The sequence below is a fragment of the Dermacentor andersoni genome, chromosome 11 (genome assembly GCF_023375885.2).
Source record: "Dermacentor andersoni chromosome 11, qqDerAnde1_hic_scaffold, whole genome shotgun sequence".
Taxonomy (NCBI): Eukaryota; Metazoa; Arthropoda; class Arachnida; order Ixodida; family Ixodidae; genus Dermacentor; species Dermacentor andersoni.
The window spans coordinates 95,701,486-95,728,924 of record NC_092824.1 but is presented as its reverse complement, the minus strand read 5'-3'; the positions used below and the strand labels follow the sequence as shown (position 1 = coordinate 95,728,924).

The following is a 27,439-nucleotide window of genomic DNA, read 5'->3' as shown; positions in this document are numbered from 1 at the left end:
ACGAGGAGTTCCGAGTCTAGTCACATAGAATCGACCCAAGACCAAAGCTACAATGTTGTCACCGAAGCACAATGCACTCGCACTATGCAGTGAAAGCAATGTGTAGGGGCTAGCAGCGAAATAACAGCGTGAAATAATGACTTACTAGGGAAATAAAGAAGGAAGGATACAGTAGACACCACTGAGATGCAATGACTGCTAACAAAGCGACAAAAGGAAGCTACAAAAAACTTGCATAGCACACAAGAACGACCTACTTTAACAAATGTACAGAACTTAAGTGCATACGACTGACCGGACTTGGGCCAAAAGAGCAAATAAACAAATTATAATGATCAATCAAATTATTTATTGTGTCCACGAACACAGTGCACCAGCACTCAGGCCAATAACAATGAACGTCTGTGAAACTCCTGCATACGGACTCGTACAAGTGTGCTATGCGGCGGAGAGCACTTACGGAGGGCGCCATGTATATAAATGCGCAGGTGCTCATGTTTAAGAATTGCTTTCTCGCCTAAAACAGGTATCGATTAAACTGCCAGCAATAAATGTTGACACCCCTGACTAAAGAAGGCACTAAATTTCAAGTTTGCACTTGGAACCCTTCATTATGCAGTTTTCAACGAAACATGCAGCACTATGCTATTCTAAGAATGTGTTATTTCTTTTCGTGCGACTTTCTCGCTTTCACAGCTGCAAATTCTTTAGGGAGGCCCGCTCACTTGCATTCTTCCCAAACAGAAGATGTCCCGACAGTGACTCCGTAACGCAACATTCATTTAAAAATAATGAATAAACGAAAAATTTTTTTTTGCCAGTGTAAATAAATGTCAATATCAAGTAAAAAAATGTACAAGCTGTAATCGAAACAAAACGCTTTATCGATCATTCAAGTAAGATTGAAAGAAATGCCACAAGTGCACAAGAACATGTAATTTGCAATCCACAAGAACAAAATGAGGCCAAAACAGGACATTATTAAAGCAAAAGCCTTAAGTGGCTCGTTGCAATAGGTCATACCTAAAAAAAAAAAACGCGGCGTCTAGTCAAGTGGTACAAAAAACATCACCAATGGCTCATACTCCCATAAGGCAGAGGCTAGAAGTGCTCAGCAAAGTGAAGCGATCAGTGCATACATTCACTAAAATCACCCATACAACACGCAGAACAGCATACATTTCAATAAAGAACATTGGGAATGCCAACGCCATGAGGAAGAAGGACCAAGAGGAAGGGGGAAGACAACAGCAGGACCCTCTGAAGTGGGGCGCCTCGCTGAGAGATGGCAAGCAGCACTCCCCAGCGAGGCACCCGAAGACCAGGAGTGGGCCGTCCAGCGAGCCAGGGCCACTGCCAAGGATGTCGGAAGATTTTCCTCGGGCGATGGACTCCTGGCAGCCTAGCCCCAGGCACCAACAGCAATGACCGTTGGACAAATAAAGTTTATTCCTATCCAAAACATCCGTACCATCCATAGAGCATCGCATAGACCCCTACGGAAGTATGCTACGGCCGAGGACACTCGCCAAGCGAGAAACGAGGCGCGACGTATGAAGCGGCGGTAGCAAGGCGTTTGACCGCGAGTGCTTCTTTCCCCTGTTGAGAGGTTGAAACGTAACGTCGAAGAGAAACGTCGTTGGCGCGAATCTGACCCCGCCATACGTGCGCGCGAAGTCGCAGCTATAAAAGCGTCGAAAACGAAGCCGAACTGCGAAAGCAGCAGCAACGCGACAATGCGAGACGGCAACGTAGAGAGGAGGCCTAAGCTAGAAACGGCTCGTTATGTCTTGCAAGAAGTGCAGCGGCCTTTCGCCTTCAAGTGTTACAGAAGTGACATGCCGCCGAACTTTTCTTTTTTTTTTTTTTCCCAAGACAGAAGCACGTACTTTGCTTACGTAAACACTTGTTACGACGACAGTATCAATCACTTTTTTAGAAAAAAGGCGGAGATGGCCGAGCTTTACGCATTGTGCGTTTTGCACGGAATGACCCCACATACACATACAATACACGTTGAAGCAGTCAGTGCACCTTGTCTTGCCGGAGCTTTAATTTTTTAAATTTCTTACAGCTGATGCGCGTGTTATTTCATCTGGCATCATGCTTAGCCTTGGCCATTGCCGTCTAGACGAAGCTCGAGTAGGGTTCCCGCCATTTCTTGCAAGTACTCTAAAATGATAGTAAAATGTGCGTTTTGCACAGAACGACCCCATCATACAGATACAATACACGTTAAAGCTGTCAGTACGTCTTGTCACGGCTTTCCTTTTTTGTAATTTCTTATAGATGGGCCTACTTCATGCGGCTTCATGCTTAGCCTTGGACCCAGCCGGAGTAGGGTTTCCCGCCATTCCTTCCAGGACACTAAAGTGACAGTTAAGCGCATAATGCCTTTCGCACGGAATGACCCCATCACACACGCACATACAATACACGGTAAAGCAACCATCACGCCCTTTTCAGCTTCTATTTTAAACTTCTAATAGTTAACTGGCATGGCACTTCACCCGGCTTCATGCTTTGGTTTCCCGCCATTATTTGCCGGCACACTAAAATAGCAATAAAATTGCTAATATTGGCATAAAAAGACCGGGTCTAGACTTTCGAGTGAACTAGTGCGCGAATGAGTGCGTGAATGCAATCGAATAATTGCGTGCATATGCGAGTCTAGGTTTGAACCTGCAAAGCGAGGCACGACACCTGCTCCATGATAGTTAGCGATTCACCTACAAAAAATTGGGCTGACGGCACCGCAGAGAAAATTTAAACCGGTTTCCTGGTGATATCACCCGCCCAGCGCCTAAGCTTCAGTGCGACCGTAGTGGCCCACATGGAGCAAATAAAAATTTTGATGCACTCACTCGGAAACTGGACGGCTGAACATCGTCGCTTGAATCCACCGCGGTTTGTGAACAAAAAGGCGCAATTTGATGCGACCACGGCACAGCTCCTGCCATCTCGCGACAAGTTAAGAAACGTCAACACAAAAAACTTTAGTTATTTTTACATATAAAATATAACTGTTCAAGCAAATAATTACGAATAAAACGTTTATGTCTTTAAGAAAAGAAGAAATATTAGCAAAAATGGCTTGTGTTTATGAAAGAAGCGCCCGATGCAACGCAGCGGCTGACTACAGCACTGCGGTCTTAACCATGACGTCATCCGGCAAACATGGCGCCCAGCCGTGAATGGAGCGTCCTCCCCGTTGTCGCACGGGCCGCGGTCGATATGTGAGCCTCCGTCGTCTGAACGCCGGAGCCCGTTTCAACCTAACCCGTTAGCAGAAGCACGGACACGACATGCTCTGAGCCGTACGGGTGCACCGTCGCGCCAGGAGTCTAGCGAGAGATCGTCGCGGGGAGTAGCGCAAGGCGACGCCGTCGCACGCCCCCGTCACTGCTGCCGCCGAGAGAGAGCATGACAGACCTCTTCAAGTCGGCGTTGGGCTACTTCGCCGGCGGCGGCAGTTCGTCGTCTTCGGCAAACGCCCGCGGCGAAGACCACGAGTTCGTCGGCCAGGTGGTCGAGCTCGGCAACCAGAAGCTGCGCGTCAAACGGGTCCTCGCCGAAGGTCAGTTTCCTTTGCAGTGCGACGCTTTGTTCAAAACGTTTCCAGGCCATGATTTCGCTAGCATCACCGTCACAACAGAGTTTTGTTATTACTATAAGTTCCTGCTACAGCGCTCGCCTATGTTTCGTGTTGTCTTTTTTGATTCAAAGGCGGACGGCAGGTTTTGTTTGTTTCTTAGCCGTCGCAGAGCCGGCTGCGATATGTGCTGCTGCTGCTGCTGCTGCGAAAGCCGCGGAGCCTTTAGCATGACGCCAAGGCGCGGCTAGCGTTTGACGGTGTCTCCAGACGTTCTTTATTGCACGCCACTCCGCCCCGCTATAAGTATCAAACTACAACCGCGACCGGAGCGATTGGCGTCGCGCGAGCAGCTGTTTTCTTCGGGATTGGGGGAGGCAGTCGGGAGGCGCAGCCTAGTTGTCAAGCGCTCCGTCGTGTTTGGGTTTTGCGGCGGTGATCGCGCCCGTATGCAGAGCCTTATAACGCTCAGCAACACACCACCCGCTCGGTAGCTCGTTTCTCCCGACCCCTCGGATTCCTCGACATGTGGTCTGGACGACCACGGGGCCTTTTGGCTTCCCCTTTAGGCCATTCATTACTCCCGGGTGGCCACTCGACGAGTCACGAACGCGACGTCGAAAAAAGGAAAAAAGCAAGATAGAGAGAGAGAGACGAAGCGATTCATCGACGCCGCGGGCGAAACGACGGGATGTGCTCACGGAGAAACCGCACTAGCGAGGGGTCTTGTAGAAGTGTAGCGGTGGTTGGGAGCAGTTTCGATTACGCTCGGAAAAGCGCGAGCAACAGCAGACGCGTGAGCTGCGGCCTTTCCCCCCCACCTTTGTTTTATTTGTTAGTTCGCTCGCGCCTTTCGTGCCAGGTGCCTAGGACGCGAGAATGGAAGGGGAGGCTTCTCTTTTTTTAAATCCCCGATCTTCTCCGTGCGTTTCGAAACTTACGTTGAAACACACCAATTATATGCTCCGCACTGACCCGTATGGTGACGTCGAATGCTTCGCGTTTAATTCCGCATTCCATTCTGTTCCGAAATAACGCCAAAATTGTGCGTTTGCGTACCGCGGAAACACCGGGCGCGTTTCCAGCAGTTCTCGGGACGCAGCCGTCTGTCACCTGGCGGTTGTCTGGCCTTGTCTGTGTTCTTTCTTTCTTTTTTTTGCGTGTGTGTGCATCCGGCTTTCCCTTTTTTGTATTCAACTTATTTTTTACAGACGCTCGAAAAGATCGCTTTACACACTTCCCGCCGGGTAGCTGAAACGCTCGCTCAAACGCGACGCCCCTAGAATTTCCTATCCGTCTGCTACCCGCCAACCTATTACGAATTAGGGCTGTGTGTGGTCTTCAAGCAATGCTTTGATATTTTCTCTTTGATGAGATAGTCATTGCCCAGAGTTTTTCATTTTAAGGCATGCTACAAAGCCTACACAAAAATAGTTTCAAGAGAATCTACTTCGTAATGTGGGATAGCAAAGTTCTACATTTATGAGTGCCGTCTGATGCATATTGCAATCTCCCTGCTTCCAAGGTTTAAGAAACAAGCAACGAAACATTGTGTAGCCACTGCAGCAAACCATGCATCCACTCAAAGAAGAAACACGTCAGTGGAAACGCCGATTTCATTCACAACGCTGTTGGCCATCTCCAAAACTTCATGAAAAACCAGTGTCAATCCAGCTTCACTTTTTTTTTTGTTCAATTAATCGTCGTGCAATAAATTATATTCAAGATGCTGTGCCAACTTTTAATGTTCCACTCGGAAACAGAAAAGGCGTGGGAGGTGGGGTGGAGGACACTGCAGTTGACGACCGTCCATTTTGCTTCCATTGTACTTGACACACCACACTGTCAGTTTTGTGTTTTTGCTTTCTCTTCAGCAACTTTTCACCCCTTCACAATCCCACCCCCTGTTCAGAGTAGTATGTCAGTAGTTATATGTATGTACGCTGGCACAAATTTACCATTCTATCAAGAGCTTCTCTTTCACTCTCTTACTGTGTTTGGTTGGTTCTAGTCTGACACAGAAATATAGCAGCATCAAAAAATTATGTGTTTGTATGCAGACTAACTAAGAAGCAAGAACTACTAGCCACAAGTTCCTCTTGCAATTGCACAGCACATAAAATGTGCACTTTCATCAGACGCTTCCTCCCAGCTGTCCATTTGCATCACCATTGTTCCATTCCTTGCCACTTCCTTGTGCCTGAAATCCCCTGACCTCTATATCGGGAGGCGTGTCGGAAAGCACTGTACATTCAGGAAGGCCGTGATATTGGTTTAGCGATGCTGCCGCTTCGACGCCACTACTATCCAGTTTGCCGCCTTTCTTACTTGCGATGCATGATTAATATTCCTTGTTGTTTTCAGCTGCCGCCCCTTCAAAAGTCGTGCAGCATTTCGGAAGCATGTTTATAAATCCGTTATTAATAGCAACGTCAAGTTGTTGCGTCTTGACAAACCTCGTGTTTCATTCTGTACCCCGTTTCATACTTCGCAGGCAACACTGCAGTAGCTACGCAAGTAGTGCAGTCATAAGGGTTTCATTCCACTCTTCTTGTAGTGTAGTTCCTTTTAAACTACAGTACTTTCTGCTGAGTAACTACTTTTTATGTTACAACTAAAACTTGTGGTTGCAACGTCAGGTCAATCGCGTATTATTTGTGTGTCTTTATGGTTCCAGTATGCCATGTCCTGACCTCTGGTCACAAGTTCATACCATGCTTTGTAGCCACTGGTCGCAAAAACATGCCACTTTGCTTGTTCAATGGCAAACAGGTGCAGATTTGTGACACCTTTTGTGCAATAGTTACGTCATATTTTGCACCATGGAAAAGTATGAGGCTCAGTGTTACATCTATTCATGACATGCGTATGTATATCTTTCATACAGCTAGGACGCACTGTTTTTCAGTCTCAAATGCGAGAAGTGTCTCTCGCCTTTATAGCATTGCCAACTATTTGTGCCATGGAGTAGACGCCGACTGCAAAATTTTTTTGCACATTTTGTAGAAAAGAAAGTGTTATCCTAGTTTTAAATGAATATGGCTTCATGTAACAAACTGCTTGTGCAGACTTGCATCAGTCATTATGATAAAACAAGAAAACAAAGAAGGATGAAATTGTAAGTACTAGCTTTATGTGGTTTGGTTTCATCTAGAAGCTACATGCGCTTCTTGGAACACAATTTTTAGTTCATCTTATCATCCATCACCCCAAGCCAAGTGGCCAGTCTTGATGATAACAGTTGTGCAATGTTGTCAGAGCCAAGTGATAAGAGGCATCAGAAAGACTGAAAAATAAAAAATATGGGTAATTACGATATATGGCCATTGTGTATTCTATACTTTAGGACACTTTCCTCAAATACATGTAACCCAAAGCTGCATTAGGTGTGCTGTGTCTTTTTCATCCATTGTCTACCTTACATGCTGTTCTTAATCTTAGTTGTGACCTTTTTTCATGCCGGAACTTTCTTGTGTAATCAACATCTTGGTTCTTGACTCGGCCTCCTATTATCTCAGCCCTTTCCCACATATTGGTGTGCGTATCTTATTATCAGGAAAGCAATCCTTGGCTCATAACCTTCATGTCAAAGCACTTCGTTTTGACTGTTATCGCATCCTTTTGCATGATAGCCTTTCACTAGTGGCAGACTAGCAGTCTTGGTGGGCAGCTTTGACTGTCCATAATGCCAGTTACTACATGCCCGTCTTTGACATGACACACATAAATTCAGCTCCACTGAATATAGTTTGACAGAAGTGGCCATTTTTCTTTAGTATCATTTGGTTTTAAAGGGGCATTGAAAAGAAATGCTAAACCAGTTTTGGCAAATAAATTACTCTTTAATTAGGCTGTCATTAATTTCTAACTATGACGTTGAGTACTATAAGAAAGAATGAAGGTCAATCTTCCAATTTTTAAATTCCATGCTAAAATTACATTATGGGGTATTATGTGCCAAAACCACTATCTGATTATGAGGCACACCATAGTGGTGCACTCTGGATTAATTTTGAACACCTGGAGTTCTTTAACATGCACCCAAATATAAGTACACCGGTGCTTTCGCATTTCACCCCCATCGAGATGCAGCTGCCATGGTTGGGTTTTGATCCCACAACCTCATGCTTAGCAGCGCAACACCAAAGCCACTAAGCCACCGCGGCGGGCATCCAAAGTGCCAGCACCAGTATGTCTATGCGACATGACACATTACAGTGTTGTTTGACCTCCTGTGGGTCGTGGCACTGCAGAATTTCTCAAAATCTGATAATTTCACTTTTTTTCCACCTTTAGAACAACATAGTCCATATTTACTAAGTAGAAATTACCTACGTCTGAGCAAACGCTTTCGTAATCTCTGATGTTGCAGTGAGCTGGTGTGGAAGTTTAAGTGGGTGCCACCACCTGTGTTTAGTATTTGCATGTTTTTGGGCCTACCAAGTCTGCTCTCGTGATAAGAGTGGAGTTTTTGGTGTTGTAGGAGTGTAATTTACCAACACTCGACTTTCCTTTTTAGTGTTCTGTTTAGGAGCATTTCTCACTGCTGTATACCTCAAGAAAGAGTTACTTTGGTTGCTTGACTGGTAGGCTAGCAGCAAGAGTGAGTCTCACTGACTGTAGTTTTGCTATATTGTATCTTTGCAGGAGGCTTTGGCTTTGTGTTTGCAGCGCAAGACTTGTCGTCGAACAGGGAATATGCACTCAAGGTAACGACCCTACGTTCCAGTTCTTGCATCGCTATAGCCAATTTGGCATTTCCTGTAGTTGCTCCCCTTTTCTCTCTTTCTTTTTTCCGCTTCCTGATGACGTCAAAAAATGTCAAAATTGAAAGGAAGTGCTAGATTGCAAACGTTATACAGCTGTTTCCTGTTGTTCATGACCCTGAACTTATTGTTTTGCTTTGTTTTCCCCTGTCTCTGCAGCGAATGTTCGCTGGAGATGAGGAAGCCAGCAGATCCATTCTCCAAGAAGTCAACGTCCTTGTATCCTTGGCTAAATTTGTGTTGTCGGCTTAAGCGATTTTGGTTGCAAGCACTGCATAGCTACAGTCGAAATTTAATATAACGAGATAACTCAAACATGACATTTAATGGGTTAAAGTTCCAAGATCGAACAAACGACTTTATTAGGCAGACAAAAGTGATGCAGCAGGCTGTTTAAGTTATGACTGAATCTACACTCCATAGGCACAGCAGAAGAGCAATCCATCGTAAGATGTGGTAATCCATAATGAAGAAAGGAGCACAAATTCACTACTTCCAAACAAAAAGGCCTGTTATGGAACAGCCTGCAAAACCTGCAAGCCTTTTTCCGTAAACCTGCGAGAGCAGGTTTGCGAAAAGAAGACCTGCCACAGCTTAAACTAGACAAATGAGCTCCCAATTTTGCTGCCCCATCACAGTTGCTTAGTGGCTATAGAGTTGTGCGGCTGCACTCAGGTTGCATGTTCGATACAAGCTGCGATGGTGGCATTTCTATGGACGCAAAATGCAAACGCGCTCGTGTAATTTGATATGGGTGCACATTTAGGAACCCCGGGTGGTCTAAATTAATCTGGAGTCCCCCACTATGGCATGTCTCATACTCAGATCATGGTCCTAGCACTTAAAGCACCAGAATTTATTAATTCTATTCTAAAAGCTGATTGAAATAGTAAATGGGCTGTAGAAAGAATGTTTTATTTAGAGTGCCAAAAGACTGCCTCAGCCACATTTGTCACTAGACAGATCAGTGCACTTTGCGCGACACGCAAGACTTGCCAAGTACACAATGCTCGGTTAAAAAACACATAGTTTTTTATACCGTTATTAGCCATGGCTGTCACGTCCAGTTATCTCAGCAACTTGCTTGTTGGCAGACCTTGACAGCTGGCACAGAAAAAGCTTTCCGGCCACCCGAACGTGATAGACTTCATTGCAGCCGCAGCCATTGAGAAAGGCCTGTCGGGTCATGGGAAGTCGGAATACCTTCTCCTCACAGAGCTCTGCCCAGGTGAGAAGACTCATACTTCAGACCATTTGCTTTCATTGGCTTTCAGAGCAGTAGCTTTGAAAGAGCTGTCGACAGAGTATTTTTTAAGGACTCTAGGGAAAAAGGGTTAGACCTGTTTGGACAACACTTGCAGAATGGCAGATTAATAATCTGTTGATAAGTTATTTTTTAAATAAAATTGTTGTGGAGGCTATGGTGCCTCATTTCTTTAGTATTTGTCTTGCCTTTGCCGCTATAGATCTGTTGCTATATTCAGCTTCCATAATTATGCTGGTAGGTTTTAGAAGAGAGAAGCATACTTTGTAATAAAGGTGGTGGCACTATTTCAGTGACACGTAAAACCCCAGAATTTTTTTAAATATAACTATTTCATTGTTGTTCAGCAGTGAAAAAGCTTATATGAATTGCTGTGAGCATGGCATAAGTCATTGGCACTTGATGATAGGCAACAATAAAAAAAGAACTGAGGAGGACAGTCAGTTCAGAAGGACGTATGAGAAACCCTTTAAATCCACACATGTCCTTGTCTGCATTGTCTGACACTATACAAAGTATTTCATCCTTACCTCTACAAGCAATGCCAAAAAGGCACGAAAAGAAAGAACAAGGAAATTGAATTGAAAAGGGCAGATGCAAGAGCAGTTGATGTCTTTGCCCATCCTTGTCTGTCCTTTCTCATTCTGTCCTTTCGATCCCGTTTTACATCACAAATTCCATGTGCAACTGCGATCTGTATGTTGGTGCTACACTATGGAATATTTAGGGCTTACTTCTACAAACAATGCCGAGAGAGAGAGAGACAGGACAAGAAAGAAGGCCAATCACTTGGAAAGGATGGGTGAGGAATCGCTTGATATCTGCTCCTGTCCTTGTTCTCTGATCCTGAACTTTCGTCCCTGTTTTGAAGAAGTATTTCATCCTTACCTAGACTCTGAAGTGGGATGCTGATGTTGACTTCCATACTTACGCAGTACTACGTCATCCTCCTGCATGCATTACAGCTTTGGAAAACTGTCCCGACAAAGCTCTCTACTTTGTGTTGATGCTGCAGGTGGTCCCCTGGTGGATGTCCTCCAACAGCGGACAACAGACCTCAGCCTTGCGCAGGTCCTGCAGATCTTTTACCAGACGTGCAGTGCTGTCTGCCACATGCACACACAAAGCCCACCCATCATACACAGAGACCTCAAGGTCAGTACGTCAGCCTCGCTGTGCGAAAGCAGCTTCTCAAATGCATATAAAAGAACTTTAAGCTGATTCATCTAAGGCTTCTTTTTAAACCCTAGAATAGTCAAAGATGGCGGAGAAGCACACATGGACAGTGCTGGCTCATGACTGAATGTTTATTGCAGAAAGTGCGAACGCCGAAGGAAAATGGGCATGTGCAACAGGAAACAAAAATGAGGAAAACAACACGAGAAGCAAAGCAATCTGTTTATTGATTTTGTAATTTCCAAAGAATTCAGTCTCCTTATCATCTAGAAGGGGCCTTTAACCCTTTCGCTGTCGGACCTTTCTGGCCGTGACGCACCCCCAGTGTCGGCTTGGTTTCAGGGAACGAGCATAACAGGGAATGAACATAGCAATTTATTTTTGCTTATGATTGGTATACAAATAACATAGTCAATGGAATATGCACATTTCAGTGTTCTGCAGCTGTTGTTAGTAAACATCATCATCATCAGCCTGACTAAACATCCGTTCAACATCCGAATCTGACAATGCGGAACTCGCCTCTTCCTCGGATGAGACGCTGCCAGAGTCCGAATCCGAGCTCGGCTCGTATTCTGAATCGGAAGAGCCACCGCTTCAATGAGCAAGCGAAGGTCCCGTGCGCTCAGCCATCCTAAAGTAACTGCATGCAGGGAGGATGCGCTTTCAGTCGCCCGCACAACGGAGAGAAATGGGGCATTGTGTGATCAAGAAGACAGAGGGAGATGGAAAAAGGCTAAAACAATGTTTGAGGGCCTTTACGTTTACTGCTGCAAGCCGGAAGCGAGGGTGCGGCGAGAGAGCGAAAGCAGCAATCAAGTCTCTTTTTGGAGAGGCAACGGCGCGTGCCTCTGAACTTGACGTGCCGCAGCAGACACACCAACAGAAGAAAAATAAAAACCTTCAAATGAGCGGAGATGGCAGAACAACCCTTGAACCCATAAACACACTCGCGCGATGCATGATCCAGCGAACCCGGAGCGACCGACCGCGCCACTCAGCAAAGAGAAAGGGGGGAGTGACAGTCGCACCATACTCTTCAATACATATGCCTACACAGTGCGAGGTGAAAATACGAACTTGTAGAAAGATTCAACAGATGGCGTGGCCAGTCCAGGAGCGCCAGCATTGCACTCAGGCGCGAAATTTTGAATGCACGATAGAGAATGTACCAGTACGTCAGTGACATGGGGGCGAAGCGCGAAGACGTGCCGGTGCGTCTGTGACAGCGAAAGGGTTAAGCACTTTATGAACATTCTAAGGAAACATTGCCAATCTATTAGCGAGGCAGCAGTGAACGTACGAGCTAAATGTGATTGCACTGCATGCAGCAGGGAATTTACAATCTCTTGACAAAAGCAGTGAAACATCGCTTGCTCTCGCTTCCGCAGTGTGGTCATGCAGCGTCATATCAAGCAGCTGGACCCACTACAGCTATTGGTTGGTTTCACGACACGAGAACATTCTCAATAATACAATTATTGCTCATTTCAGTTAAATTAAACACTGTGTCTTCAATATAAAAAAAATACAGAAAAGCCATTTCATCTTTGCATTGCTAGTCTAAACATGACAGTGGTGTGCTGCTGCATCTGCAGTGCGTGGCCTCCCAGATGAACAGCTTAGCATAGATACCGCTGCCACCACAGAGTAGCGCCACGAGCCATCTCGCATTCAAGCTTTGGGTGGGGCCAGTTATGCGTTGCCCCCTTACGCCCCCTTGCCGTGTCTCCTGTGTAGCTTCGAGCACGCTAATAGAAATGAAACGAGACAGAAAGCCCCTGATTGTTCCGATAACTACATTTAACTACGCCTGTGCTTGAAGGATTTTAAAAATGTTTGCAGCTGGAGATTCATGAGATGATGTAATATAATAGTGATGTCATTCTGTTACTAGTTGAAGAAGTGTTTCAGGACCATTTTAACGAAATAGTAGAAGTTTGGCTGGTGCACTGTGCCCTCTTCCTGCTTATGTGATAGGCCTATAAAATTACTTTTTTGTTATCAGTGTGTGCTTCTGTCATGTTTGTCCTTCCCTGTGCAGAGAAAATTCCTTGAAGGTGTCTCAAATGCATGTTCCCTCGACTTCTGGATTTTTTCTCCTGTTTGTACGTCTGTTCTGTCAAGTGCAACTGTAGTGTGGATACGTGGGGATGAACGACTCTGTCAATGTCAGCAGCCACCACTCAGTACATACAACAAAGGTTCACACTTCTTTTCTTGCCATGTTGCAATTTACAACAGGAAAGGTGCAGCCTGGGTAACATGGCTACCAATAGACAGATACAGGTTGTGTGAATGGTTAGGGCCCACAACGAAACTACATATACCACGACGAAGACAAAACTGCCTTTATGTTTATGACAATGCAATGGAAGACAAAAGAGAATGTGTACCTGAGATGCCAGGCATTTTAAAAAGAAAATCTGGTTTACTCATTGTTCTTCACCAGAAGAAAAGGCAGAAGTCAGGACATTTGGTCGTCCTGACTGGGTCAAATCGAGACCCTGGGATATTTGCACAAAAAATCTGGACTGTCCCGTTAAATTTTGGCTGGTTGGCAACCCTAGGTATGAGTTTGTGATTGGGTGCCTGTAAGTGTGAATGGAAGTAACAAATTAACGTGCATTAGTGTATGAGCGGGTGTGAGTTGGAGCGTAATTGAGTGCTGATGAGTGTGAGTGAGCATCCACTTATTCTGCAGACCTGTAGCTCTCAGTAAAAGTGATGGTATAGTCATTTTGCAGCATTTATCTATTACATCAGCATAAGCTAACATTCATCATTGAATATTGAATATTCTTATGTTGTAGTCGGTGTTTACCCAAAAAGTATCCAGTATGCGTCCCTCATAACCTGGGGCTAGCTTTAGGTTTGTAGAAATCTGCGAAGCAATCGTTCAGTCAACATTCTGCTTGTCATCTTCAGAAAACCTCAATCAAACCTCTGAAAATTTCATGTTGGTTTTATAAATTTGAGAAGCCAAATGTGACTGGATTTTAATGTGCATTGCTGCCATTGTGCGTTGCAGATTGAAAACCTCTTGCTGAGTTCTAAGGGCACCATCAAGCTTTGCGACTTTGGCAGCTCGACGACAAAGTCCTACAAGCCCGACAGCTACTGGACGGCCATCCAGCGGAGCCTGGTCGAAGATGAGGTGAGTGCAGGAAACGCTGTTAGTACTCGACAACTTAATCCCTTTATTGTAGCAGCAGCTTTTTATAGAGACTTGCAGCTTTGTTTAAAGAGTATATGTAAGCAGGTTATGTGGGCGCAGTCACCGACTGATAATTAGCACTCAATGAGGACTTTTTAAATTCCAAATTCCACAAATGGCCAAAGAAGCTTGTCAACAAGTTGCTACAGGCACGTGTGATTGCCTGCAACCTGGTCAGTTCGTATTTCGACCATTACCATGTCATCGCCACAGGTAGATGCAAGTAAAGGCAATACATGCATTAAATCTTTATTTCATGGCAACTCAGTCAAAGGTAGACTGCGCCCTGATAGCCAAATTATCACGCATTCTTTTGCAACAGTCAATAGGTTGGGCACATCCCTTACTTAATTGCCACTCCTGTGTGACGCAAACATGAATGGTAGAAGTAGTGCCACTGGAATCTTTTTGATGATTTATTGACAGAAATTTACAATAGCAATCAAAGGAGCTGGCTGGAACTATGTAGCTATTTAACACAAGGAAAAAATGCCAGTGACGAAAGTAATGCCTTATTGCAGTAATTTGGTGCACTGTGTAGCAGCATTTCCTTCCTGACTGCATCGGGAAGGAAATGCTGCTACATGGTGCACCAAATTGTGTTTCATCACGGGTATTGCACCTCACCTGCGCCAGCATGCGCTTGCTTAAAATAATCGGGCAGAAGAAAAAGAAACTTCAGCGATAAAAATCTGTTTCTTTGATTTTTACGATACCAACAGTACAAAGAAATAGCTTGATTTTGTTCTGTGTTGGTTTTTGTTGAAATAATATCTGCTTGAACCAATGCGATAGTCATGGCTGCAGGGCCACTTCGCACTTGCCCATCGTGCAGCCTGATGCGCGTCATCACAAAGTGTGTGACGCATATGACCTTGTTTGTTTGGAGCTGTGTGAGCATAGTGGGAGACCTCGCAATAGTTTCCAGTGGATTGCCTGTGGACCTCCACCACTGTGACTGCCACGTCTAGGCCACGTTCGTGATCTCACGGGCAGTTGCCGAAGGGTTCTCTGGTATGGACATAGACAGCGAGCATTCCATGACAGCTTGCCACTCTCCACTCCATTGACCAGATGGCGTCCACTTTTTCTCATGGCCATGTACCACTAAGCCTGACCAGCACCGCTTCGTGAGGATTCTGCGGTAAAAGTTGCGGTTTAATGCAGCGCCGACGAAAATTTCTTAGTAGCAGTCATATGGCATTCTAGAAAGTCAAGAAATTTCTTCGCCAAGAAAAATGAGGGTTAGAGTGACTATCTGAATGGTGGCAACGTTTTTTTTACGGCTGCTGTGTTTTTGACAACGCGTGTGCGGGTCATGTCCGCACCATCATTGCACATTGGTTCTATGGTAAGGGGCTGATCCAAGGTAGTCTTTTTAGGAGGGGTGGGGGTGGTTGAGGGGGTCTGCATGTTCAGCTTCGTCTGCGCTAAGTAATATGAGCATGTCTCAGGCAGGGCCAAGGATCCCTCATCTCTCTTTTTGTAGATCTGCCAGTGTCTATGGAAAATGCAGTGGTGCTGTCGAATCAATCAGAGCAGGTACCAAAATGTCTACCAGTGACATACATATTGCAATCGGACCGCTACTTCGACTAGTTTGCTGAAATGCTCTCTCTCTCTCTTCCTCTCCCCCCCCTGTTTATTGATGCGTATTTGTCATTGTGTGGACTTCTGTATGTGGCAGTTGATTTCTTGCTACTACAGGTCTTTGATATTTTGCAATCAATCACTGGTATCTGCACACATTTTGATTAGTGTTTTACATATGGTCTGTGTAGTCTAGAAATGAATCTTTTATGTAGTTAGAGTGATTCACAATTGCGTGGGCACATTTCTTCAGTGTGCCTTTTCACAGTTGCTTAGTGGTCTTGACAAGCACCTAGGTCGCACTTTATTACAACAAGGCAGCCCAACATGGAACGAAAGAACTGCAAAAGCATGACAAGGAAGTAGACACGGATGCAACGCTGGATGCACTGAACACGCATGACAAACCACAAATGCAGCCTTTACAATGAAGTAGCTTGGCTTGATTTATAGCATGGTTTGGTTACGGTTGGCAAATACTGGATCGATTAGGCTTTGATGTTGTTTTTTAAGGAGGTGCCGATGATGTGTCAAAGCAAAAATGTCACTCTTTCTGCTAAACTTAATGACTAGATTAGTACAGGGTTGTGCAGGTGAAGTCTGAGTTATTGAATTGCATGCTGTAAAGTGTCCCAAAATTTTATATATTTTTTATGCATTAGCCGGCGAGAGGTGCCCCATGAGTTTATGGGGCCAATAGCTTTGCTGTGAAGCTGTCCGAATCACCTGTCAGCAACTGTATATGTCATGTGTTGTTGCCACATTAGCTCCCTAGCAGTGCAGAAGACATGAACTAAAGGGAGACGTAAAAAATATACAGAGCGTGTGTATGTGTGTCTTACGTTTTTCTTTCGTCCATGTGTTTTGTACTGCTACACCATTCTTAATATTGAATGCACTAGCTGGCCGTTGGAGGGTTTTAGTCTATGCAAGACTTTGTACGGCTTGTAATGCTTGGAATACTGGACATGGAATGGCAGCAGTGCTGGTGACACCATCATACGGTGCTTTCGTCAACCACGGTGCCTGAGAAATATTGTCACGGTGTGGAGCTTCATATTAGTTTGTTCCACTGACTGAATTCTGAACTGTTGATTTACTATATTCGAAGCATATTTAAACAGAACTTTATTTTTTTATTTCATTTCTCCCTAATGAAGCATGTAAGTAACAACGCCAAATATGTTGATGCATAGAACTGTGTGTGGGCCATTCTGCGATTCTTTTGACATTGATCATTTTTCACTTGGCGGAAAGAAAATATGGTCTGCATGATCCAGCACGTTCTGCATACATTTCGACAGCTTAGTTGAAAGCAGGTTGACAGCACTTTCAGGCATTTGATTTTCAATAGAGGGTTCCTTGTATTGGATCTCACTTTCTTGTGCCTGCTTTTGCTTGTGACAGATGTGCAAGAACACGACTCCGATGTATCGGCCGCCGGAAGTGTTGGACACGTACAACAACTACCCGATCAACGAGGCCATGGACATTTGGGTGAGCGCCTTGTCATTCTCACCTTTGCTCCTTGTTACTGTACGTAGATTTAGTTTAATTAAAGTAGACCTTCGTTTACTGGAACTTTGATATCTCGAAATATTGATCAGGCTAAATTTTTCTGGCCATGATGTGAACTGTTGTGTTTTTTACTGCTTATCTCAAACAGTTATTGCGCCATACGCCAGATATCTCAACATCGAAAATACCAGGGAAAAGGCAACAGGAAGCGTCGGCAGCGTCGCTTCAACTCGCTTTTCACCAGGTAGCAGCTCGCTATCCAAGCCAGACGGCGCTCTGGGCCACACTCCCCCACTAATCTTCACCTGCTCTTTAAGTCCATCACCGCTTGTGCGTACTTACTAGACAGCTTGCTGCCACTTTGTTGTGGCTTCACAGAGCAGCGGTGAGCTGGGAGCCATGTTCCTTTTTTCACCTCCCTCATTTAGGATGCTGTCAGTGACGCACATCAATGTGGTCTCGGCATAATAATCTTGACCCTGAGCAAGATGATCAGCACTTTTGAGCAGGCATGATCAACCCACGCGCCGTGCCCTAAAGAAGCCAGTGTACGAGGCCACAGCGTTTTAGCAAGATTGCCACTTGACAAGGACACTCGCTTCATGCCGCGTCACTTGTGGGCGTCTGCTAAGGTGCGACTATTGTGCTATCCCACTGTTCATCTTTGGTTGTCGATGTGACAGTGTCTGGAATTCATTACAATGCAGAAAGTAGCAGCATCAGCTTTGTGGATTCCTGGAAGAGTTGTGCTTGGATGACTGCCTTCAAAGGAATTGAAATGTTATATTTTTGTAAATACCGTATTTACTCGAGTCTGGGCCTGCCCTGATTCTAAGCCGACCCCTGAATTTCTGAAGCCAGAAAAAAAAAGGAAAAACTCACCTCGAATGTAGGCCGAACAAAAAAGTGAGGACAGCGTTCACAAAATGAAAACAGCATTTATTTAATATGAACATGCTGAGCTCGCTCTACGTTATCATCGCTGCTAGCCCAGACCATGCGCGTGCTTGCGGACGCGCGCAAGCTCGTGTCTGCAAGCTCAGACAGTGTGGCATGGCTCACACACATCGAAAACACGACGCGATCTTGGTGAACAGCTGCTCTGTTATCGCATGCTTATTTTCCTTGTCGCTGTCATCTCCTCATTGCGGCACGCGCAATAGGTTTTTCTCATCGACGCTGAAGTCCCGCACTGCTTGAACGCTTGACGATGCCTCTGCGGCTAGCACAACTTTTCGTTTGAAAGTTGCACTATAGGAGCATCAGCTGTTTGGTGCCATTACGATAACGCCACTCTATGGGCCACGCCGCATGCCAATACGACACAGATCAAAATAGCGACGTCGCTCGTGTACTTCAGTTGGCTACTGGCATGGCCAATAGTGGCTGCGATGTTGACTTTTCTAGATTGCTCTAGCTATGCACCATAGTTATCATATTCAATTACAAACTAGCACGTTCTTTTTAAATCCTCAAATCTAAGCCGACCGTAGAGTTTGGTATATGATTATTTGAAAAAAAAAAAAAGAAACTACCTATAGGCCTAGATTCAAATAATTACAGTTGTTTCATGCCCAATATGTCTTGCTTTATAGTTATGCTTTTTCATATATGCACTTCTCTCTTTGTTTATCATTATTTACAAGTGTATTGCATTTCTTGCGTTCGTTTGTTTTCCTTGTGCATTTTTAGTTTTGTTGCTTTAACCCACGTCTATTATACTTTTCTTCTTTTCGTTTTCTTTTTTCCTTGAGGGTCCATATGGCCATATATCATTGACTTTGGGACCCTCGTCTGCATACTATCTGCACATAATCATTGCTTGTTGAATCGATAATAAACTGAAAGTGAAATATTGCATGAGGATCAATTTTCTAGGCTCTGTTCCAAGCGTGCTGTCTTGGCAAAGTGCCAGTAACGCCATTGCGCATAGCCACTGACATGTCTGGTGCCGATGCATGCAAAAGCGGGCAAGAATATTACTGGCTGAATTTTAGAAAGGCTCCTGTGCTGTTTGTGTGGCCAGGGGACTTCTATTCTTATGATTTTACTTGTCTCGAAACTCCACTTATCGCAAACTTTTTCCCGCTTTTTCTTTCTTTCTTTCTTTTTTAGCTACGAGTTAACAGGGTTTCACTGTAAACTGGCAAGTTTAACTTCCCAAAACTGCAACAGGGATATTGAAGGATGCTGTTGGGGGTGCCCTCAGGATTAATGTCAACCAGCTATTGTTCTTTCATGTTTCTTTGTCACGATGGACATACCTATAGGTTTCATACGTAAAAAAATTTCTAGCGTACACAGCTAAATTTAATCCAGAGCCCCCCTTCTTTGCTACAGTCTCTTAAAGATCGCGCAACCACTACAGCTACATACTTGCTCAAATGTAGCAACAAAACATGTATTAAATCAGTCATAGCTCATGTATTGCTTCATAACATTAAAACCTTGTCTATCAGTCAGCCTCTGTCAAACCTGTTGGGGGGGGAGCTCCGTAGATGTAAGCTGTAATTAGAGAAAGCATTCTTTTGAGGTCATTATTCCTCAACGCACTTGAGTTAGAAGGCATATTGTTAGAACATAGGCGGCACTTGATATGTTATGAAGTCATGACAACCGGTATTAAAGCGTTAATATGGCCACACGTGCTGCAGTAGCCAGTGGCTATGGTGTTGCACTTCTTAGAGCAAGGTGGCAGATTCAATCTTGGGCACAGCAGCCACATGTTGACGGCAGCTAAATGCAAAAACACTTGCTTACTTAGATTTATGTGTACATTCAAGAACTCCAAGTGGTCAAATTTAATCCAGCGTCCCTCACTGCGTTGGGCCTCATGATCAGATGATGGAATTGGCACGTAAACCCTAAAATTTAGTTTGTCTGTGTTCTTGACTTTTTTTTTTTTTTTTGTACATCTTTATTCTTGTCGCTGAATGTACTGTGATGTGTTAGCTGCAGGAGGAGTGGGGCGCACAGGAAGTGAAAGAAGGGTCTTGGGATACTGCTCATGGATAACTCAATGGCTGTGCTGCCGTGACAAGTAGATGGCTCCACTTCGAGAAGCAGTGCAGCATGTCGATATGGCCACTCAGCCTTGTTGCTGTAGCACACAAAAAGTGGCATGCTTGACAAACCAAAAAGCAGAAGGCTGATGCTGTAGCAGTAGCTTGCTGCACTCGAAGATAACATTTGGAGGTGCTTCATCATGATGTTGAGTTAGCTCCAGTTCCATCAGGTGCCAAATCTTGAACTTCGACCAGCTGGAGAGGTGAAGCAACTGCTGCAGAGATAAGGTGTTACATAATGTACGATCCACTGTTCAATTGAACACATAATCATGTTCCTAGGGGTGGGCAGCGCAACCTGGACGAAAGACGAAAGGAAGTACATGATACGATACCTAATGACTGTGCTGCCATGACAAGCGGATGGCTCCACTTCAAGAAGCAGTGCATAGCATGTAGATATTTCCTTTTGTCTTTTGTCTGGATTGCGCTGCCCACCCCTAAGAACATGTTCAATCACCAACTCGCCCAGCTTGCCGTGTTAACACATAATCAGTTACGAAAGCCAATAAATCGGAACATTTACTCCCTTTTGTTGGTAAAGAACCTTTCGATATAATGAAGTGGATATGCATTTATGTAGGACAAAATTTCTTTGTTGGCCTTGAGTCCACATTCTAGTGATAATCTATCGCAGAATACTAACTGTGCGTTTACTTTAACCGTGGGCCACAGTGTGCGGTGCCAGGGAGCTGTGAGACTGGGCAGTTTTTGTCGAGTACTGCACATGTTGGTGACAGTAGGTGCCTGTGCTTGTTGACGTGTGCTCATTGCGTGTGTGCGTCTCTTGTTAGGCCCTGGGCTGCGTCCTGTTTCTCCTGTGCTTCCGCGAGCACCCGTTCCCGGACTCGTCCAAGCTCCGCATCCTCAATGCCAACTACAGCATTCCTTCTGGAGACACCCACTTCGACATCTTCCATGACCTCATGCGTGAGTTCTCGCACTCTCTTTTTTCTTATTACGGCAGTGATGCGGCACTGACGTCATTGTGACGCACTTTTAACTTGGATTTAGGAACCTTCTGTGGATGGCAGCTAGGTAGCCATCTAGCTGTCGCCTGCTGTGCACCGTCAGCTGTAACCGCTAGGGTTCACGGCTGTTCTGGCTTTGTTCTTTTTTACTTCGGGCAACCTTTCTTGTATTTCTGTCTTGAAAAATTTTGTTGCAGTCATGTGACATGTCACAAGACCTCGTGGGTGAGGTCTTTCTGTTTTACTGCCCCTTTCTGTGTTTTTTTATATCCTCTAGTTTGTCAGTTGCAGTTCATAGCACGTGCTAAGTGTGTGGAAGTTCAGAAGCCATTGTGATTTTGCTTCTGTGTCTTTTTTTTTTCCTCTCACCTGTCATGTCCCCCTGTTCTTTTGCGTCACTAGTGTGTCTGTCACATGCTGAGTGACATCCAGGCATTTCCTGAACAGTTCTGTGCAGTACTGCCAAAGCTGTAGCTGCTTTCATTTGAAAGGGGCAGGTTACTGTAACGTTTCAATGCCTCTTATATATGACCCTTGTGATTCATTTGTGATTCATTTCATCCCCCTGTTTCTTTCCTTCGAAGATTGGGTAGTTCTTGAACTCTGCATGCCAAAGTTCTTTTACAAACATTGTAATGTGGCTGTACTTGACTACTCACCAGAACTAGTAGGCTCTCGTTCCCTTGGCTGTTCTTTGCTGTAGTGCACGGAAAAGCTGGAACAAAATGTATCCACCGTTGTGCAGCGCCTCTGTCGCATTTCCTGTCTTGGCTTTGCCGTTGCTGTCAGCTGGCAGCAACGGCAAAGTGGTCTTTGCCATTGTCTACTAGCGAGCAGTTGGGCAGCAGACGTGCTACACTGTGTGGTGTGCCCTTGGCTTCTCTTCTCCTGTGGCGCTCAGACTTAAACATCTGCCTGCAAGTCGTCATGATCGATAGGATTCTTGAAGAACCCGTCGGCATGCTGTCGGGGTGTTCATGCTGTGCTGGTTGGAGTCTCGCTGAATGCTTACCTGTAATGGCTAAGGTTATTCCAGGTGGGATGTCGAATTTTCTCTGGCTAATCTTGGGTGGTTGAGAGCAGGGCTGCACTGCTTACTAACTTGCTTTGGATATGCGTTCCGTTGCTTGTGTATATTTTTTAAAAGTAGAATGGCTACATTTTGGTGGGTCAGAACTGCAGGAAGGGCTGGTATGATAATACAGATTCAAGACTGCTTATTTGGTCCAAACTTGGCACCATGTTGCCCACTGCTATCGAAACTCGCGGAGAGCTTGAAAGGAATACCGTACCTGGTGGAGTTACCGTATCTTGTTCTTTGGCATTAAGACTAATTATGTGCACTTCACCCTTAAACTGTTGTGCTCATGTCATATTTAAACACTTGCAAACCGGTTACAATAGTACATTTTAACAGTGCTCGAGTTATCTACTTCATTTTTCAGTTTGCTGGGAGTTGATTGTCATATCAGCGTAATAGCTGAAAGAAAGTTTATTACTTTCACCATATTCTCTATTTTCCTTGTGTGACTGCGCATTTTGCACCATTACTGTTCGTCCTGGTTGTTTTTTGTTGCCTCTCTTAATTCTGGTAACAAAAGTGTGAATTTTGGCATGACATGCATCTTTTTCCTTGAATGAGTCTAAAGTTAAACTGACACTTGGGATTGGAAATAAAGAGAACAAAAATATGCCTTTGCATAAATGCATGATATGTGCTAAGAATTGACTATACTTGCCATAGGTATCTTGTTTTAGAAAGCTGATGCCTCATGCCCTTTGTATATTTACCTGTTAGCACTGTTCAAAACAGTTTTTTTTTTCTTTTTTTAAAGGCTTTGAATGCCCCTGCTTAGGGGCATTGGAAGCCTGCTTTGAATGTCAGTTCTTAGGGTTGGAAATATATACTTAATGAAATGGTCTGTTTTGCTGACACAGAAAATAGAGACCAAGTTGCAGATGTGGTGCTGTTGTATTAGCCGAGGGAGCGATATTGAGGGAGGGTGCAGAGGGTGGTCAAGCTGTTGGGTGAAGGAAAAGCAGCAGGAGTCGGGAGTGGCTGACGTGCCTTCCCAGGTGTATGTGCTTTAGTTTACAATTATTTGGTGCATCTTTGCGCATGTAAAGCCCAAGAAAAACGGGCTGTATCGCCCTAAGTTCAAAGCAATGAAAACAATACCTTGCACAATCCTGGAGACCCAGAAATGGCCAAGGAACCAAGGAAGAATGAAGCAAAAGTCAGTCATATTGATTGTGTTTTTTGACTGCCGTGGCATTGCACACCAAGAATTTGTACCTGAAAGTCAAACTTTCTATGCAGCTTTCTATATGGAGGTTCTGTAGCATCAGAGAGGTGTGCACCACATGCTTCACCCTTTGCTCTTTGCCATCTGTCATATCATTTAACTACAATGAACTAATTCGACAATTCATGCATATGATACTCACATTTGCCTGCCGCTTCCTTATGAATCCTGTAACGCCGAACATATCAGCATGCTATGCTGAATTTGATGCCTCAAAATACAAATTTATGTGCAGCAAACACACAGTTTGTATACATACATACATACATACATACATACATACATATGCCGTAATTAAGTTCCCGCCATGGATAGTTCAACAAACTAATTACTAATTAAATGGTTGCAATACTAAGTAAATGGTACCTCGAATAACATTTAACTTTTTTTCTACAAATGTACTTTCCATGGCTAGAAATAAAGCTGAAAATTTTGTTCCAATTTTCCTTGATGCAAAACTGTGTTTGGGCACTACATGGTAAAGGGCGGCTTTGATTCCATCATTCTAGTCACCTAAATGAAGGTATCGCAATGGAAACCAATAATTGTCACACAGGGTTTATATTCAAGGGTTCTCCAAAAAAATCTTTTTTTCTTCTTTTTTTTTTTTTGTTGAAAACCCTTGAATATGGGCAAAGAAAGTTTCGAAGACCTCTAAAGTTCTTTCGAATAAATACATTTCTTGAATTTCTTGAGATCTGAGGTTGGAGGTCCCCTCTGAACATTCGGAGTAACAAACTCCATACCTGTGCTATGCCATGGACACTATCAGGAAATGATCATATAAATTCTATTTTGAATGTTTGCCATGTGGTTGCAGTGTGGCACGTCCACTACCACCAACAAGCTTATTTAAACCACCATTGACATCATGGAGAAATGGTTATAGCCAGACCAAGTGACGAAGCCGTACTGCCATTTTTGTTGTGTGTGGAGGAAAGCTTCAGTTTTTTGAGTTAAATGTGACTAGTAACACGGGTGAAGCGGGGCACTAACTAGCCCTCATTGAGCGAAGTGCGCGATGGGCCAGTAGGCAATGGGAAAATTGACTTTGAAAAGACACCTGAACAGCTCAAAGGGGATGCCAACTCGATGGCTTTTTGGCTGCAAGAAATTGCAACTATGAAGCAGATTTGAATCTTTTGGAAGAGCGCTAGACGACAGGAAAAGAAAGACACAACACATGGGCGCAGTCCTGTCATCTAGCACTCTTCCAAACGTTTCAGTGTACCAAGAAACCCAATCTTCAACCTTGCTGAGATTGGAATATTTGCGAGTCTATATCTATAAATACAGATCGGAATTGCTGATCGGAATTGTCTTCCTGTAAAATTTTGTTTGTACTTCGTAACTCACCATGTCGAAACTATGCCTGCATGAATTCAGGGTGTCTAGGGCCTAGTCAGGTGACCACGTGTGTCCCCTTTAGCCCTCTTCACCTGGACAACTGTGTATTGTCTAAATTTCGATAAAGTCAAAGATTTTGTTTCCGATTCCTTGAACCTTTGTGTCGTATTGTTGTGTGCAAACCCTGCTTGTGGTGCTGCGCTCGCAGGGGGCATGCTCCAGGTGAACCCAACATCACGGCCCACGATCATCGACGTGGCTGAGCGACTGCAGGAGATGGGTGAGGCCAAGAACGTGCGGCTGGAGGACTCACCGGGCCTGCGCAGTGCAAACCCGGTGACGGGTGGCGCGTCCCAGGGCGACACCAGTGCAGCAACGCACAGCGTGCCGAACTCCACTTCCGGTAAACGACACACCTTTCTGGCTCATGGTTCCCTAGTTAGAAGCTAACCACGTTACAGCAAGTCAATGCCATCAACAGCAATCAGCTGCAATGAAATCTCGATATAACGAACTTCAGAAGACTGCGGAAAATTGTTCGTTATTCTCAAAGGTCATTATAGTAAAAGCCCCAAAATTAACCATTCAGCTTATCAACCCATCAGTTGTCACCGTATGAGTTATTCATGAAAACATCACTGTTGGCTCTCAGCCTGTTGCTTTTTTCATAGATTCTGCCATGATGCACAACTGAAGCATCGCACCGTATAGTAAGAGTGGCGAGTGCATAAGAGACGCTGAAGGATACTCTGACAAAGAGGAAGCGCCATGTTGCCTCCAAAGTGCAGTGTTTCTTTTTGTTTGTTTGCTTTTCACATTCCTTTCCACGGACACTACAACTGTCTCGCTCGAGGTGGATGCTTTAACTATTCCAAAGCGCAAGTAAACAGCACTGTCAGGAAAATGGCAAATACGGCAACCACGTGGCATCCCCGTGAGCACAGAGATTACATTTCTACTCTCTCATAGCTAATACAACCACAGAAAGAAGGGGAAAAAAAAAAAGAGAGAGAGAGAGACACCTGCTTTGCTAGGCAAAAGTTGTCTGAACGAAGCACGTGCTCGCAAAACCTGATGCGTCATCGCCTCAACAACAGAGGGAAGAAAATGTCCCCTTCCTGCCCTTCTCTCCACCAGCACCGTCTCAGGTTTTCCTGACCCATGTGCAGAGGTGTCTGCTTTCTGCACCTTGTCGTCTGCTAGCTTACTGTTCCAGCTGCTGTGGAGGATACACAGAAATCTAAGAATCCCCAGATTTCTAAATTTCAATTTGTAGTAGTACTGAGGCATTGTTAACATGACACTGTAACTGAATTACAATTGTTATTCTGAAAAGTTAGGTACTCTGAAGTTCGTAGTACTGAAATATTATTACATTGAAAGTATCAGCAGGCAGCAGGGAATTTCTAAGTTTGCTAATCTGAAAAGATTGTTAGCGTGGTATACGTAGTAATGACGTTTCACTGTACTGAACTATTGTGCTACTTATTCCAGATGAACTGGAATCCTGGACAATACTTGCTGTCATGCGTAAGATTCTGTGACGGCTTCAGATGAAGGGAGACATACGCTTGGCACCAGTCAACCGTTTCATAATCATCTCATTTTTATTTGTTGACAAAATTGAAGGACACTTAAGCTTCGCCCTTAAGAGTAGGCCGCGATAGCATTCAAAGATCTCTGTCTGCTTCTCATGCTTCCCGGCAACTGCAGCTTATGTAACCGCAATATTTACCAGGAAATGCTGGTGGCAAACACTATGCAAGAAGGCGAGCTTTCTGGTAGAAGCACGGCCTCGTGTGTGGGTCAGTCCCGGAGTTAGTACACTGCTGCTCAAACAAATTACATTTTCAGGTTTCTTTTATTGTTTCGCACTTCTAATATAGTTTTAGTTTGGCATTTTTACGCTTCGCTCAGCAGCTGGGTGGAAGCGCGAATGCGCATGCGCTTAGTCACAAGCGGGCTAGCGGAGTGACAAACACGGTCCACTTACAAGCTGCCTGAGCGGAGTGTGCTGTGCGTTGGCATCAGAAAGGATTGGATTGGATGCAGAAACTGGGTTTGCTGGCTATCAGGTGGCATTTCCCAAGACGGTGCTTTATTTTCCACTGGATAAATGGGCAGGTAATGCATTGCTAGAGCACGTCTAGATACTTCATGGACAAATAAGTGTTATTATTACCCTGAATTTGGCCAGAGGGCGCTGCAACTACAAAAGGTCCGCTCCGCTACGCTAAACGTATAACTAAAACACGAAAATCGCCCACCACTCCGCTGTGGCTTAGAGGGGCAACTCGGAGTGGACCTTAAGGACGCTCAACTAAAACACTCTAATATTTAAGTCTTAGAAGATTTAACATAAAAGGTATGCGCTGTCGGTGTTTTGTTTCACATTTCTTTGTGGGCTGTCATTCTCAACTATCTGAGGAATAACTTTTTGGGGAATGTAAGACAAGGCACAAGCAACTGTAGTGATAGAATGGTGTGGCATTATAGCCCGCTTATACTGCATGTCATATGGAAGGCGTGGCATATACATATACCTAAATACATACTGAAATTTTCACTCACAGGGACACAGGCACCGGATGCCAACATTGACACCGGATTTTCTGTGACACAAGGCC

General features: G+C 44.6%; 1 protein-coding gene across 2 annotated transcripts in view; it reads left to right on the top strand.

The window, feature by feature from the left end:
• Positions 1 to 3,180: 3,180 nt before the first annotated feature.
• Positions 3,181 to 27,439, top strand: part of aux (cyclin-G-associated kinase) — a 69,610-nt gene continuing 45,351 nt past the window's right edge. For both annotated transcript variants that reach the window (XM_050185827.3, XM_055075181.2), the window contains exons 1-9: positions 3,181 to 3,577; positions 8,240 to 8,301; positions 8,518 to 8,577; positions 9,472 to 9,586; positions 10,638 to 10,777; positions 13,830 to 13,955; positions 17,013 to 17,102; positions 20,983 to 21,118; positions 25,021 to 25,215. In XM_050185827.3, the coding sequence (XP_050041784.2) occupies positions 3,424 to 3,577; positions 8,240 to 8,301; positions 8,518 to 8,577; positions 9,472 to 9,586; positions 10,638 to 10,777; positions 13,830 to 13,955; positions 17,013 to 17,102; positions 20,983 to 21,118; positions 25,021 to 25,215 (1,078 nt within the window). In that variant the 5' untranslated portion in view covers positions 3,181 to 3,423. The remainder of the gene's footprint in view (positions 3,578 to 8,239; positions 8,302 to 8,517; positions 8,578 to 9,471; positions 9,587 to 10,637; positions 10,778 to 13,829; positions 13,956 to 17,012; positions 17,103 to 20,982; positions 21,119 to 25,020; positions 25,216 to 27,439) is intronic.